Source organism: Puntigrus tetrazona, chromosome 16, assembly GCF_018831695.1.
Source record: "Puntigrus tetrazona isolate hp1 chromosome 16, ASM1883169v1, whole genome shotgun sequence".
Lineage (NCBI taxonomy): Eukaryota > Metazoa > Chordata > Actinopteri > Cypriniformes > Cyprinidae > Puntigrus > Puntigrus tetrazona.
In genome coordinates, this window is record NC_056714.1 from 22,329,755 (window position 1) to 22,346,568 (window position 16,814).

The 16,814-nt window shown below is 36.2% G+C and overlaps 2 protein-coding genes across 2 annotated transcripts; both read right to left on the reverse strand.

Moving 5' to 3' along the window:
• Positions 1 to 424: 424 nt before the first annotated feature.
• cd83 (CD83 molecule) lies at positions 425 to 2,280 on the reverse strand. Its single transcript, XM_043261610.1, has 5 exons — positions 2,172 to 2,280; positions 1,978 to 2,093; positions 1,586 to 1,820; positions 1,202 to 1,299; positions 425 to 1,108 (listed from the first exon to the last, which is right to left on the reverse strand). The coding sequence occupies exons 1-5, from the start codon at positions 2,212 to 2,214 to the stop codon at positions 983 to 985; spliced, it is 618 nt and encodes a 205-aa protein (XP_043117545.1). The 5' UTR covers positions 2,215 to 2,280; the 3' UTR covers positions 425 to 982.
• A 3,128-nt stretch (positions 2,281 to 5,408) lies between these two features.
• On the reverse strand, positions 5,409 to 14,346 carry zgc:113232 (uncharacterized protein LOC541546 homolog). The gene is made up of 23 exons (XM_043261611.1): positions 14,288 to 14,346; positions 13,305 to 13,579; positions 13,152 to 13,205; positions 13,021 to 13,074; positions 12,871 to 12,924; positions 12,700 to 12,753; positions 12,497 to 12,550; positions 12,300 to 12,353; positions 10,593 to 10,646; positions 10,454 to 10,507; positions 10,298 to 10,342; positions 10,072 to 10,125; positions 9,917 to 9,970; positions 9,660 to 9,713; positions 8,092 to 8,163; positions 7,925 to 7,960; positions 7,757 to 7,801; positions 7,615 to 7,647; positions 7,041 to 7,187; positions 6,754 to 6,930; positions 6,577 to 6,667; positions 6,229 to 6,306; positions 5,409 to 6,152 (listed from the first exon to the last, which is right to left on the reverse strand). Exons 1-23 carry the CDS (start codon positions 14,343 to 14,345, stop codon positions 5,950 to 5,952), a joined length of 1,854 nt encoding a protein of 617 aa, XP_043117546.1. The 5' UTR covers position 14,346; the 3' UTR covers positions 5,409 to 5,949.
• Positions 14,347 to 16,814: the final 2,468 nt, after the last annotated feature.

The window sequence follows — 16,814 nt, forward strand, 5'->3', positions numbered from 1 at the left end:
TCATCTTAGAGATTAAAACACCAAACATACACTTGATTGCTCAGTTTCCAAAGTGAATCAGTTTCCAAACAATGATTTTAAAGAATATTATAGCAATAATGATATTCATAAGGATTGGAATGAACTACATTTTAATGAAACAGTAGGCTAACATTAGTGACAACAGAAAAAATATAGAGTCTCTTTTAATGAGTGACAGAAAAAAAATTAGTATTATATTACTCTAATCTAGAATACTGAAAATTAAATTCTAAATCTGTGAATTATACTTACATTTTTATTATTGTCACCAGCCACTTTATAAAATAATCACTTGAACTAATAATTGCATTACATTAATTGTGATTTGTACATTTTCTAAACATTTTCTAGGTTATATTTACAAAAAATAGTTATGTGTCTAGTCATAACAAAACACAAAATGTAAAGAAGTTTTCATCAACTTTATTCAGTAAACGCACAATACCTCCATATCATTAAAAAGAATGACATTGACATATCCCAAATTAATTAAAGGAAATGCATTGAATCATGTATATTTTTTAACAACAGGAAAATATTCTGAGGTAGTTTTTTTGTTTGTATTTCTATAAGCATGACAACATAAAAAAAATGCAAAAATTATCTAAAAGTGTTTTATTTGTCTATACAGACTGAGAACTTTACTATCATCTCTTTTCTTCGGTGGAAAACCTGTCGACATGCCTGAAAAGCGCTCATCTCCAAGCATAACATGCAAACATAGTCTTTCTCCACCTCCACAGTGTTCACCAACAAGCAACCATAATAAAAGCATATTCAGTTTGGTCTTACGGTTTCACTATGTTACTCTCTGAAGATGTTGATGCTGATGATGCTCTTGCACCTTGCCGTGCGTCAACCCATGGTTTTCTTCAGCACAAGCTCTGTAGACTCTCCATGTCCAGTGCACAAAGCTTCATTTAACTTCTTCTGGACACCACTCCATGTATCCTGGTTACCATCACACATACACTTCAGGCATTGTCTTGCATATCAAATGATTGGAGACGATCACGTTCTTGCCTTGATGCTGTATTTTCACCAAAGAGTCTTTCTTGTTACTTTGAAACGCATTCCTTAAACAAACCTGTGGTAAACATAACTCTGGTCAATAACTTTGTAAATACATACATAGCATCTATTTAAATAATATACTGACTTCAAGTATTTAAGTACTTACATAGCTTATGCAGAACATCAGGAATGCAATAACGAGTACCGTGATGGCCAGAACTCCATAAATCGTATCGTTTCCATTCAATTCATTTTTCTCAAACTCTAAAAATGAGAAGGAAAGAACAAAAAAAAACCCCACACATGAATATAAGATTATTAATTTTAAACTATTGCCTACAGTTGAAATGTACATTGGGCTTAAAAGTATTTGGAAGCCACAGTTAAAATGGTATAAAGGCCTATTGAATTAAGAACTAGTACACTTTTGTTTAATGTACTAGATGCACTTGATTCTGATTCTAAAAGCTCCAATGTTTCAAACATTTGTAGATTTTAAGTGAAGCTTGGGTATTAGTCGAAAACGGCCATTATGAATCCCCATACTTACCACTGACTTTTAGGAGGATTTCACCTTCTTGGTTCTGATGGCCAAGGGGAGCAGACAGAAAGCATTTGTATATCCCACTGTCCTCTGCAGTCACATTAGACAGAAAAAGGCTCATTGAGCTCTCAAACAGCTTGACCTCTCGTGCGACACCTTTATATTCTTCCACCGTGCCATTGTTATCAGTTAGTCTCTTCCTCACAAGTCCAGATAGCAGCTGATGAGGCTCTTCAGAAACCTGCAGAACAGAGGTCCGGCTTAAAGTTAAATGAAATTAATCGTAAACAATACATTTCTTAAAAACATACAGGGGCATATTTCAACGTCTTTTTGCGAATACGTGAGAGGGGAAAACGCTAGGTTGTAGAAAAAACAAGACTTTTGAACAAGACTACCTTGTACCACATGACGGAACGGTACTGGACGTCGGGCTTTGATTTCGCCTCACAGCTCAAGACGGCGTCCTCACCACTGAAGGAGAAAATCTCCCGCCGCGCTCCCTCCGCCACAGCTGTGAACAGAACACCTCAGGTCAACCCCGGATCAACAGCGTACGCGCAAAAAAACACTCCCACAGGTGGAGTCTTACCTAAAATCGCAAGACAAGCGACTAATTCGAAGAAGCCATGCATGGTGCTGACTGCAGTTTGCCGTCGACTCTGTGACTTTTATACAGTGCGATTAACTTTTGCTTTTGGGGAAGTGGGGGATTCCCTAGCACGCTCGAGCGGAGTGATGTGGCGTCATAACGCATAACTGCTGAGATGGATGGAAACTTTCAGTTAAACATCTATACATCTGCTCCGTCAGGCTAGCCCACGAGATGTGCTGGATAAAATACGTTTTTATTCCTTCCATATCGCTAGTAGTCGCACCTGGTAAGATGCTAATCTCCGTTTCGCTAACTTTCCACATTGCATGTCGCACGTTACTGTTGCTATAATGCTTGATGCTGTTCAATATTAATGACGCAAGATTATTCTCTCAGTACTTCTCTAGCGATCTAGCAAGTATAGGTGTTTGTGGCAATGCTGTTTTTTTTTTCACGTGCACGCTGTGTTGTCTGTGTTTTTTATTTGTTTGTGTAAATTTTACTTTAATTCCGCCTCTGTTGTGAATCCTATCGCGGTAGTTTTAAGCTGTCTTGCAATGTTTTTAATTCTAAGTGTGCAACTTAATGTTGCCAGAAAGTCATAAATCCAGTTAATTTAAAATATATTTCATCGAGAAATTAAACGTCACTTGGCGAAACTCCCTTTAGTATTGGGATTCCCCCATTACGTAATGTTATTGCAGAGCACGTTTTAAGTACGCCGCGCTTTTAATCTAATGCCTTGCTGCCCTCGTCGTCTCAGATAAATAAAGGTTACACTTTATATCACAGTTTATCAAGTGCATTGATTTTATATCAGGTTTGTCTGACAATTGACAGCGGTTTGGTTTTAGTTCCTCACCAACTTGCATCAAGCAGGAAAATAAAGGAACATTTTTTGAAAATAAATTATGGATATTCCAACTAATAACTAAATAAAAAAATGTTTTAAAGGGGTCATGAACCGAGAAAAAAAATCACTTGATTTTTTTTGACGTATAAGAAGCATAGTGGGTAAATGACCTCAGATCTCATGCAGGGTTTTTTTTCTAGGGAAGTTTACAGTTTCATTTGATATATGTCTTTTACTATGATGACATACAAATAATGGAGTAACGTTTTTTTGCAGCAGTGCATATATAAATTCAGCTCATTTCAAAGATAGTTCACAAATAATGTAAATGGCATTTGGCAAGACTCCCTTTAGTATTGGGATTCCCCCATTATGTAATATTGTTGCTGAGCAAGTATGCGGTAGTTTTAATCTAATGCCTTGCTGCCCTCATCACTTTGCATCACAGTTTAACTGCATTGATTTGATATCAGGTTAATATTTGAACTAGTGAGGACCAGTTGTCAAAATATTTCACAGTGTAACAAATTAGTCCTTAGCGTAGTCAACACAAACGCATGCAAAAACGTTAATAACAAAAGCTTGTGATTTTTCTTATGTGTTGCACCTGTATATGATAGTAACGGCAATTGTGAATGACACCTCTCTTCCCTCAGTGCTTGCTACAGTCACAGAGACGACACAAAACTACACCTGTGCTGAAGGGTTGCACCATGTACAGTCTGAATATGCCATGAAGAGCCCAGACTGTGATCAGTATTGGTCTGCAAAGGATCACGTGAGTAGACTGAAGAATTAAAGATCAGCGATAGATTGTATCTATGCTGCAGCTCACTGGCTTTCATGCTTTTTCATCCTTCAGTCTATTGCAACATTTCTGCAATCCACCCCAGAGTGTCATAGTCCATGCAAAGAGGTGTTCAACGGGAGAATTGTTCTGACTGACTGCGTCAATATCACCCTGGCTGTAATATGCACAAGCGTGAGTTATTTTCTCTGAAACGCAGGTCATGGCTTTTATGACTTCGTGGGCACTTGAATTGACCATTAATCTGCATTTGTATCTATTTTAAAGGATTATTTGACTGAATACCGTATACATTTTTACGGTAAGTTTGTTTTCTACCAGTGATATATTGTTTATTGGTGGGTAGCCAGTTTATTTTCAAACATTTGTTTTGTTTAGTTTTAGGTGAAAAAGTCCCTCGATCAATGATCAACCCTGCTAAGAGAGGTCACACTGGTAATATAAAACACTGTGTGTGTGTGTGTAAAATATATAATACTCTTTAGAAGAGAAATTTTTTGTTTCATTTTAAAGGATTTTTCGATGTTTTTTAGGTATTTTCCTGCCAATTACCTTGCTGGTCGTGTCCATAGTGATGTGTCTGCTATGTGTTGCATATGCATACTACAAAGACAACAGAAACAATTATTAAGCCACTCACAGTGGTATTCTTGCATCACCAAGCATGCCATGCCTGGGAAAACACGGCCCATCAATTCCATTTTTTGGTTCTGCTGAATGGCATACTACAGATGCATACTACAAAGACAACAGAAACAATGTTCAAGTCATAGTGATATGAGATAAAAAGATTGTGGAACTGTAGCATTCTGAAGCAATAGCTTTATTATGGTAGGGTTCCTTTCTATGTGTTTAGAGTATATAGTACCTCATATATATATATATATATATATATATATATATATATATATATATATATATATATATATATATATATATATATGGTTAGAAATAGTACAGGATAGCATAGGAATAGTAAGTGTACAGTACATGGAGTCACATGAAAACATGTTGTTTGATGACTCCCATTTTCCAAGTACGTATGATATTTTACATATAATACATTGTACAGTTATGGCCAAAAATATGATCAAAGGCAGCAGTGAAAATTTATCTGCATTGGTGATCTTTTTGATCTGTTGATCATTGTTCAGCCAGACAGAAGAATTTAGGAAAGAGAAAGCTATTTTTTTCATTAGTATTAGTATTCTAGGATGAAGTCAAATTATGATGAGAAGCCAGGAATGGTAAATGAAAATGTTCTGGAATGTGGTTTTTTGCTCCTCTGTGATGGTTCCACAAGGCATTGTGGGTCTCAGATTCATTCATTTTCCATGGTGCAATTATAGGACTTCACTGTAAATATTTTCCATCTACCTCTGATCAATTAAAGTGCTTTTATTATTACGGGTAATAAAATATTAAAATAATATATTTTACAAATATATTTCCATTTTGAAAATTGTGCTTGTGAAATGTTTATTTGAAAATGCATTAAAATGCTTTTATTTGTGGCTAAATGGGTTCAAATGCACTTTGAGGTAACTTTATAATATAAATCTTTAGTTCTTCTTTTTTTGGTACACTACACTATAATGATTACATTTATTGACATTAATATTTCCCTGTCATAAACAAATTAGTTCTGCCTTTCATAATTTATTCAGATTTTTTTTTTCCTAAACGGATTTTATTCAAAATGCTATGATTTCCTGAACAATGACAAGCAATTTTGTATTTACACTATATTCATGCCACACAATAAAACACGGCTTAACACGTTTACAAAAAATGATCTTTAATTCAGCTTGAAACAAGACAATAAAACATAATATTTCAGGACACAGTATGTATATTTAAGATGCTTTACAAAATTATTTACATGTCTGTACTGTATTAATAATGAAACTAAAACATTGTTGAAGAATGAAACCAAAAGTGCTGGTAGTTTTCGATTGTTTAGTTTCACTGTTGGACAAATCTGTAGTGATTTGATTTCCAGTTCTTGGCTCCAGTCTGTCTGTATGTGATGTCTTCCATCTGACAGCACTTTTTTTCATGGTCTCTGCTGGAGATGATCTCCTGTCGCGGCTCACTCACATTCGTCCCTGTTGTCAGGCCTGACCGAGAGGGCCTTTGACCAATCCCATTTCTTTGCGCATTACAGGCGCGTGAATGCTGCAGTCTCGTGCCTCACACACGCCGGGTATTCCTGCATCGCCAAGCATGCCAGGCTGACCCACAGGCCCGGGAAAACCGCGGGGTCCTCGCGGCCCATCGATTCCATCTTTTGGTTCTGCTGAATGGCCTGGCAGCCCTGTTTAGAGAAATAAACCAGATTTAACTACACATGTTCCACGGTTATTGAAATAGCAGACAGAAAAAGATCCTACCTCTGGGGCCTTGGTGACCGTCATGCCCTGGAAGACCTTTTCCAGAATCACCGCTCTGTCCTTTCTGACCTTTAGGACCTTTAGAAAAAAAAAAGAGATGTATAAACTCTTTGAAATGAAAATTCTGTCATTTAATCACAGTCATGACATTTCAAACCTGTATACACAAAGGAAGATTAAAAGAAACTCTTCAGTTAACAACATTATCAAAATATAATTTTTTGTGCCTGTGTGTTCAACAGACATAAACAAGTATTGGCTGAGTAGAGTAAATAATAACAGAATTGACATTTTTGGTAGTTTATATTAAAATTAAAAAAATGTTTAATAGTAAAGTCACCGCTGTACCTTTGTCCCCTGTAGCTCCTTTCTGGCCCTCTAAACCTTTCATTCCTTGAGGGCCTCTTTCTCCTTTAGCACCTACTTTTCCTGCTTTACCCTGAATGAAATACAGTTTGTTATTTATTTGTTTTTTTAAGTAAGGGTGTTTTTCTATACCAGTTGGTGACTCATATATCAGCTCACAGGTTTGCCCGAACTTCCAGGGGGTCCTGTGACTCCTGGGGGGCCGATGAGGGTACGGTTGTTGATTGGACAGCCCTGTACGCATTTGGCACGGATAGATGAAGCATACTGGGAGATCTGAGCAGTGACCACACCTTGACACAGCTGCAATATCTGCTCATCCGTCAGTCCTGGACCCTGCACAGTTGTTCAGTTGAACAACAGAACCAATATTTTTATTCAAACCTAAAACACATTCATATGCTCAAAATTAACGTATTGCTCATAATAAACATGATGATACGCACAGGTTCACCTGGTTCCCCTTTAGGCCCACTCTGTCCTTTCCCTCCCTGGTCTCCTATAGGGCCTTTGTCACCTCTGGGACCTGGAAGACCTGGAGGTCCAATAGGACCAGGAAGCCCATCACGACCGAAACGACCCTTAACCCCTTGCTACATCACATAAGAAAAAAAATCAAGTGATGAACAACAGTTACAGAATTAATACAGACTGCAGTTTATTTACACATTTTTAAATGCTTTTACATATAATTGAATAATTTTACATATTCAAGTATTTATATGTAATAAGTAATACAAGTATTTAGTAGTCAATATTTGAAGTGGATCAAAAAATAATCAAAGTTGTCCTAAGACAACACATTTTGGTTTGGTCTGGTTTTAGTTTTAGGATCATGGATCAAATAAGCACGCTACAATGATGTCTATAGGATCATGTGATAATATGTCAATTAAGATGAAATGAGGAAACAGTGCAGTCCATATTCAAACCTGCTTCGTTCTACGTCATGAGCTTGTGGGCTACCGCTGTGCCATGCTGTGACGTAAAGTATTATTAAACCTCATCAGCGAGACTAACCTGTCCTTTGTCACCACGAGATCCAGCGCCTCCCTGTGAAGTGAAATAATGACGAAATTGTGGTTAAAATAACAACTATGGTTAGTGCAATGGAAAGAGGAAGAGAAACTGTGATGGTTAGTTCAGAGTTTAACAGCCGTACCTTATCTCCTTTAAAACCCTTCCCTCCTTTGCGCCCTATTGCACCCTGCGAGAGCCATGATTAAAAAAAATTATTAAATAAATATAATTCAAAGGTGCCTTTTATGACAATGTAGCCACAAATGTTCATGGGTAATATTAGACTGATATTATGGGTTTTTGATATCACCTTTTCACCATCTGATCCTGTTTCTCCTTTGGCACCCTATAGATCAGAACATTGTATCATTATTTTCTCACTGTTCTATTCAAGCATCATTTCAACTGTGTCATCAATTAGACAATCAAGTATTCCATTATTTAATTGATTAATCATTCAGAAAATCAGTTACACACTGTTGGCCCAGGTAAGCCTTTTGGTCCAGGTTTCCCCGGAACCCCTGCATCCCCGCTGTCTCCTTGTGGACCCTATGAAAAAAAAAAAAAAGTCAAATAAAACATCAAATCAGTTGCTCTTTTTAACAGGGAAAATGCCCAAGTTGTTCTTGATATTGCAAAACATACAGTATTAAACAATGTTTACAGTTCTGCTTTAAAGGGCACATATTAGGCCCACCTTTATAAGATGTAAAATAACTCTCAGGGGTATCCAGAATATGTCTGTGAGGTTTCAGCTCTAAATAACCCACAGATCATTTAATATTTTGTTTTGAAAATGCCTAATTTAACTGAAAACAGAAACATGCTGCTTTCATGCATGTCTCTTTAAATGCAAATGAGCTGCTATTCTCAGCTCCCTTTTCCAGAATAGGTCTGTGCCTCAGGCACTCTGCCAAAAAAATCCCATCTGTTTAGTTTTGAATATCATGTCTATATCTTTAAATCCATATCAGTTTAAACATCTGATTTTACGTATGAGATATTACGTATGTGCCAGGATGACACAGAGAAGTTGTTGAATAAAGTCGTTGTTTGTGTTTTTTCTACCTTGATCATGTTAGAATCCTTGCTGTCATATCATAACATCTGTTCTGAAAAGCAACACAGGTCTAATGGAATGACATGAGGTTGAGTAATTAATGACAGAATTTAATTTTGAATTTTGTTACAGGAAAGGATGAAGCTGATTGGTTGATTCTTGTCACGTGACCCACGGTGCATTTGCGGCATTCAGAAAAGTTTAATTGTTTTTATTTTGATGTGGCGCAGACGCACCGTGAAAAACGATAATAACATGGTTAACAGTGTCTGTCAGTTGTTGTAGGTGGAGTCTGTAAAATGTGAAGTCACAGTTGTTCCGAGAGACTTATGATTTTTGTGGATTAAAAGGAACTGTGGAATTTTTTCATTGTTTACACAAACTGTCAACACGCATTGGAAACATGGAAAAATGAAAATTGCATCATAGGTGCCCTTCAAGCATTCAAATGTTTGTCACATTCAAATGAATTATCTTTTATATACCCCTTTGTGGTTTAGACTAAACTACTCATTTATACTATGGTTATACTATGCTATGCATGGTATAATACAGTAACATTTCCGTTAGGGGCAAAAGTGAAGGGAAAATCCAAATAGTTTGATGAGTAACTGAATGTTTTAGGAAACATGTTGAGTGTAGTGAAACTGCAATGGATATAAATAGAAGTCGTAGTTTCACTTTCAGTCTTGGGTCTGGATACTGTCTGGTAAATCCCCCAACATGTAGGTGCATTCCCCTCTGGAATAATATAAACAAAACAACCAAAACATCTGGTATATGAATGTCTGGTGATTTCCTACCTAAAAAATGTTGACTTACCGCAGAATAATAATATGGTTTTTGTTTTGATCTTGAAAAGTGTCATATGTCAAGTCAACTGAACATCCTTGTTTGGCTTCACATGTTATCACAAGTGTGTCACGCAGTTTTGAAATAATAAGGAAGTGTAATATCCCCCAAAAGGGCTAAATTCACAGCTTACCACAGTTCCTACTCTTCCTTGTCGCCCCCTTTCACCACGATCACCTTTCAAACCCTGCAGAAAAGAGGAAGAAGGAAATTTATAAACTTTTTGCAAATTTTGAAGAAAAAAAAAAAAAATTTAAATAGTTTTCACTTGTTAATTGATAGTAAACACACACACACACACACACACACACACACACACATATATATATATATATATATATATATATATATATATATCATATCACTTTTATTTTATTTTTATTTTTTTACCTTAGGTCCAAAAGTTCCAGGCACCCCTTCAACTCCCGGAACACCCAGAGGTCCCTGAAAAATATTTTATAAACAATTTCCCCCACAGAAACAGAACTTCAGGAAGTTTTTTTTAATTGAATAATTACATGCTTCAGCAACATTTTGTTACTCACATCCTCGCCTGGCTCGCCATCACTTCCTGGCAAGCCACCTGCACCTTTGGAACCCTGAAGATAAAAGCAAGAAGAGTGGGACCATGCGTTAGTCACCAAGTGCTGATTCAAGGCAAAACTTTTGGAATTATGTCAAATATTACGTGTTTTTAGAACATTATGAGTAATGGTGGATCCACAGTTTAAGTTGCCGATAACCATGATAAGTGATTTTATGAGAACAGACCTTCGGTCCCGTCACCCCACGGCCTCCTGGCACTCCTGTATAACCCTGATAGTGAAGTGAAAGATAGTATTACAGTAAGATTACTACAGGGATTTACTGATGGTACATTATGAGTAAGAGAAATGGAAAGACAAAGTTTCTGAGTGATTTTATTACCAAGTAACCCTGCTCTCCACGGTCTCCTGTGAATCCAGGTGCTCCTGTCTGACCCTAATTATGCAGAAAATGATGGTTTATTCAGCAACAGTAAAATAATGTCAAACAAATAATTAGTAATGCCTGTCTTGGTGCCAACCTTCTGTCCTTGTTTTCCTTCATGACCTTGTTTTCCTGTTTTGCCAATGGAACCCTATTGAAAGATGGGGAGATTTCAAATTGATCAGTTACACAATGACCTGACAAATAAAAGTCATACGATGCGATTTCAAGTTTTCCTTTCTCTTTGCAGTGTTACAAAAAGTCTCAAAACCAAAGAGATATTCTTTATAAAAGTTATGACTTGCCCCCATGCCTTTTTTAACCACGCCCCCACATCTCTACATCACAATGTGGGTTTATTTTCATAACACTGCCCAAATGTTTACATAAAGATAGAAGGCGGAGCTATTTTTCTCGCTTTACTGTTGTTGCCAGCGCCATGTGTTTTGTTGTGAAAGTGAAACTACTTTCTTTGTGCTTCAAAAGAGGACACAACTAGAAATCAGATCTTGAGTTATATCATCAGCACTGTTCCAGAACAGTTCAACGCAAATATTAGAGCGTGTTCAGCACATTTACGGAAGACTGATTCTTAAACCTGACAGAGCAGTCTATGCTCGATGTGCATATTCTAACTTTACAAGAGCAGTCTGGTAGTTCTGAATATTCAGACGCAATTTTTAGCAATGCAGTGCAGAGTAGAGATTTCTGTCACATGCTTGTGGTATTCGGCAAATAATAATTCACTGGATAGCTGACCAATTAGAGCACACATTGCTTCTTAGAACGATGAGCTTTGTAAAAATCCATGTGTTTCAGGGCAAAGAGAAGTAACAATAATGTACAGTATGTGGAAAATAATTGAACCTTAAAGCCCATAAACACATTGCTTTACACCAAATACACAAAATAATGTTCTTTTGCCAACATCATATGTACCCTTTGATATAAATATTTAGGTTAATTTATTTGTAAATGTTTACAGACAGTCTATATAAGTGCTGTAACTGCATTTTAATCACTTTAAGCTTGTTTGAAATCACTTAAAGGGATAGTTTTCCCAAAAATACCCTCAAAATTCCATACTATAGAAGCCAAAGGCAACACAATAACGGTTCAGTTCCTTTCTACAAAACCTTCTTCAGCAGAAGTAGCTCACGCAGGTTTGGAACAAGTTAAGGGTCAGTGAGATTTAATTTTCGGGGTCAACTAACCTGCAAATTTATGATTAAATAAAATCTCTCAATTGAGTGGCACATGTATAATTAAACTACAGGTCTCCACTTGAAAGGTCATATCTTACTATTAATATGACATTATTAATAACAAGAAACAGAAGAGATAAAACGAGACAAATAAAACAAACAGAAAAACTCCCCCTCACATGCTAATGGGAAATGAAACTCGTGACACTGACATTTAATCAGAATGGGGAAGCATTTGACATTAAAACACAGATATTTATGTAGATAATTGATATGTATTTTTCTTCTCTTGCGAATGTCTAGCTATTAACTTCATGTAAATATAGATGTTTGCATAATAGTCATTTAGCTTAGTTTATTGAAGGAACAGTCCCTCTTGGAGGCAAACACCAGGTTATGGACCTTGTTCAAAAGCATAATGTTGGCATCTGTACACTTTTATTGGTAGTTGAAATAGAGACTGAATTAGCTAGCTAGCTAAATAATTAAAGTAAGTAAATCTGACCTTAAACCAGCAACCTACTGATCACGTTTTGTTCATTACATTTCATCAAGTCCACCACACAACAATTAAACGTTTATAGAGTAAAGCGACTTACCTTAGTACCTTTACCGCCTTGTTTTCCAGGTTTACCTTTTGCACCAGCAGAACCCTGTAATAGCAGATGAATTTCAAATGGACACATCACATGGATCTACTGTATGTGTATGTGACCTATTGACTGAAATGAGTATGAAAAACATTCAAAGAAATGCTGGTGTTGATATGTGTTCATGAAGATGCTATTTTACTCACAGTCTTTCCAGGAACACCCACTCCTCCACGCGGACCTTCGATTCCAACATCACCCTGCATGACACAAATAAGTTGTAATAGATTATACATGCAAGCTGAATATAATTCTGGATAATCTTTTATACACATATATCATGAGACATATAGCTCTGCAACGATAAAGATCAACCCTTTTCACTCGTTCTTTGGTAAAAGATCTTCACCTTTGATCCAGCTTGGCCAGTTTCACCAGGGTCCCCTGGTAACCCGTGAAAGCCCTAAGAATAAAATCAAAAATACATGTTAGGCACATTTCCGGGAATTAGCTATTACACTTAATTAGCTATTACACTTAATATAGGTAATAGCGAGGTTTTTCAAAATTCTTGGCTCACAATTGCACCAGAGAAACCAGATGCTCCATCCTCTCCATCAGGCCCAGAGTCGCCCTAAACAGAAGGAAAGTGAGGTTAGTAAGGTGAACAAGTAAAGTCTTGTAGTCTGAACAGCATGTGCAAGTTTAGCAAGTGTTTCCTGTCACCTACCTCAGGACCGGTGTCTCCTCCTCTTCCTCTCACTCCTTTGGTTCCTTTGTAACCCTAATAAAGCAACAGTCTTGAGAACCTTTGCATTGATTGTTTACTAGGAACATTAAAATCTGATACTTTGCTCATACCTCCCTTCCTTGAACCCCAGGAAACCCGTGTTTGCCGTGAAGACCCTTAGAACCCTATGAGCAAACATAAAAATGCAATAATCAACTGAAGAATGCATTAATCTTTAAAAGAAAGCCACCTTTACTTAATACAAAGGCACGGCAATTATCAACCTTAGGTCCAGCAAAGCCTCCAAATCCAGGCTCTCCTGCTTCACAGTCACATTCAGTCGGTCCCTCCTGTCCCAGCTCAGCATCCCCTCCATAGGGGACCTGTGTTATCAAGGTTTTATCCTCTTTGGCATAATCAAAAGACTCCACGGGTGTGTTGTACGGATAAGTTTCCTCAGTGATCATGGTGACCACGGTGGCTGCAGGCGCATAGGGGTCAAAGCCGGATGCTGAGTGTTCATCTTCACTGCCACGTTTGGACTCTGCAGGATACTCGACTGAGAAAGTAGATAAAAAACAAAACAAAACACTGAGGCGCCCCCTGATCCTGACTGGATATACTAATATAAAAGTCACGATGACTAAAATGTTTAAAAACAAGCCTGGGATATAATGTTATATATATATATATATATATATATATATATATATATATATATATATATATATATATATGAATACATGAACTAAATTATTTTATTTTTTGTTTTACATTTTAAAAAATGAGTTTTTTTTCCCACAAAAACTCAACTTAAAAATACATTTATATATATCGTTTGTCTTAGATATGGACTGGAATGCACAATAAAAACATAATTCTTTAAATTGTTATTTATATATAAATGATCAATACATTACATAAAAATGTAATATTTACATATTTATTTATTTTATTACTTTTTATTAATTACATTTACATTGTATTAAGACTATTGAGGATATTTTAAGGAGACACAATTAAGAAATTTAATTTACAAATAAATTTGGAGATTTTTATTCTAAAAATCTCTTATACTCTGTTATTGTTTATGTATATATATATATATATATATATATATATATATATATATATATATATATATATATATATACATTTTAATTTGCACCTATGCTTTTTCATTTGCATTTCATTCCAAAACCAGTATTTAAGTAGCAGCAGCAGCAATAGTAGTAGTAGTAGTAGTAGTACTAGTAACATCAGTTACCACTGTGAGTGTATCCAGATTGCTCATCATATCGATCGACTAATGAGCCTTCATACATGTGTTCCTCTCCTGTGATTGTAAGAGAGAGGGGGAAAAGCTAATTAAAATGTTTTATTTGCCATTTATACGTATCTTACAAATGCGAACATGTTGGACACATGATAGTCTCACCTGATTGCAAACCAGAATAATCGTGCTGGGCCTGAGAGGTCAAGACACACAGCAGGAACACAGAGCTGAGTGACACAGCCCACACCTGACATCAGCACAAACACAAACATCATCAGAAACACGCAGACTAGTACAGTAATGCCATGGTGGAAGTACAGAAAAACCTAAATGCAAATGGATTCACAAACGTTTACTGATAGAGATACTGATGTTCTTTTTAGCTGTTATTTCACCAGTGCAAAGGTCTCCCCTTTATGATGTGGTTTCTCAAGAAGTTCAGGGTTTTCCCTGTCACCTACAATTTTTTCCCCTGTCACCAACACTGTTACCTACAAATTTTTGGCTGTTAAAAGTAATTTTAATAAAGGCTTGATTTAATAATAATAATTATTTATATATATATATTACAGTTCCTTGTTCAATTGCTATTTTGTTGGAACAAATAAATATGCAGTTATTGAAGCTGATCTGGACTTTTTAAACCTCTTTGCTTAAATTAACCCTCTTCCTGTTTCACACTTCCTCATGTGATCAGCTCAAATGGCACTGATGAGGTAATGGAACATGTTCTATCTTATATAAAATTAATAAATAAAGCACCGAATGAAGACAGATGTATCAGATATGCCCAGATTTAAGTTATTACCAGTTATCAGTATAGGCTATGGACTTATTATTATTATATTTTTTTTACAATGGGAGAAATAATAGATTTTTCGAGCAGTGATGTGTATAAATATCATTAAACCATGTTGACAGAATGGTTTATTAAAAATCTGAGGCAGGAGACTTTATGTAGTATACAACCCCCACCCTCAATAGGACATGCCTTCATTTTAGTAGGAGCTGGTAATGCTGATCTCCCTCTAGTGGTCATTATTAAACAGAGCAGCACATTGCTGAGGATTTTATACAGGAATCCCAAGAAAATAGCTTCACATTTTTACAAACATGAGACTATCTAGAACTGTATCACATGCTATATCTCTCAGCATCAGACTTACTGAAGGGTTCCATATTGTCACTGCTGAAGACTCTACAACTGTCAGCTGCAGGTAATTGGCGTTTGTCTTTGCGCTTTTTGTATTAAATTGAATTTGTTTGATAAAATAGCCAATCAAGTGAGGGTATCTGAGCGCTGCACCACGTCCCAGTTCTCAGGCTGCTCTCACATTCCAGACTAGACTGCTGAAACCCTTGATAGTTTGTAAAAAAACTCCCTCTCTCTGTGAGACAGCAGTACTGCATGTTCACACAGTACACACACACACACACACACACACACACAGCATTTGACCTTTGAGCTTTCCAACAAATACAACAAGTTTTTTCTTCAGGTCACTTATTTAGCGTCATTAAGTTACAGGCAAAAACAAAAAAAAGGTTCACATTTAAATGTGTGTGTGTGTGTGTGTGTGAGAGAGACAGAGAGAGAGATGGTTTCCACAAAAAAAAGGTCACACTAATAAGATATTTTTTGATCATCAAGTAGCAAGATATTAGATATAAGATAGTAGATATTTTAAATGGTAATAATAACTGAATAATGTGTTTATACAAATAGTAATGTATTTGTGATTAGATAAATGCAGCCCCGCTGAACATAAGATACTTATTTCATAAACCTTTGAATATGCAAATTCATATGAGCTCACATTAGCCAAGAGAATGGAATATTTGTACATTTGAAAATGCATTTCCTACACAGCATATTTTAAATGGAAATATGAATTTTAACATAAGTAACATAAACCTACAAAGTATAACAGTTTAGACAACGACCAACGATACACAAAGAAAGCCATATCTTGACAGTGTGTATATCAGTCATATTTCTTCTAGTTCTCCACAACCTAAATGAGGGTAGTATCTCATGCAACCAAAAGCACTGGGTCCTCAGGGACACAGAGGTGCAGTATGAGCGATATACACGCTTCTATAATCTCCGCCTGCTTCAAATCTGGAACTTTCCTTTAGAGGCTCTTGTAAATTATTATTGTACTAAAATCTGGCTAGTTTAACCCACATGAGATTTTTATGTTTTTTTTTTTTTTTTTTTTTACAAGTGCCTAATAAAATAATCACATAAACCCAATCAAAAAAGTGTATTTATACAACACAATTTATAACGGTCTTACACGCCAAGTCATTAATGGCACACATAAAGGCTCATAAAACATGTTATTTCCAGCTACCATTACTGTGGCTTGTAATAACTTTACTATATCTTTGGTACTATTTTGGCAGACTTGCACAAAAATAATAAGCGCTCCGTGCCTAACAACAAACAAAGCGTTTGATATTAAGAGAATTCTCCTCATTGACCCACAATTTAATTGGTTTTTGCAAGGACTGT

Bases quoted from the DNA above. Each gene is read 5' to 3' on its own strand.
- zgc:113232 (XM_043261611.1), bottom strand. From the start codon at position 14,345: ATGTATGAAGGCTCATTAGTCGATCGATATGATGAGCAATCTGGATAC. The intron at 12,925-13,020 runs GTAGGTGACAGG...CCTTCTGTTTAG, and splicing joins GAGGAGACACCGGTCCTGAG to GGCGACTCTGGGCCTGATGG. The intron at 12,754-12,870 runs GTGAGCCAAGAA...TTTTATTCTTAG, and splicing joins CTGGTTTCTCTGGTGCAATT to GGCTTTCACGGGTTACCAGG.
- cd83 (XM_043261610.1), bottom strand. From the start codon at position 2,214: ATGCATGGCTTCTTCGAATTAGTCGCTTGTCTTGCGATTTTAG. The intron at 2,094-2,171 runs GTAAGACTCCAC...TTCTGTTCACAG, and splicing joins CGCTTGTCTTGCGATTTTAG to CTGTGGCGGAGGGAGCGCGG. The intron at 1,821-1,977 runs GTAGTCTTGTTC...TCTGTTCTGCAG, and splicing joins GTTCCGTCATGTGGTACAAG to GTTTCTGAAGAGCCTCATCA.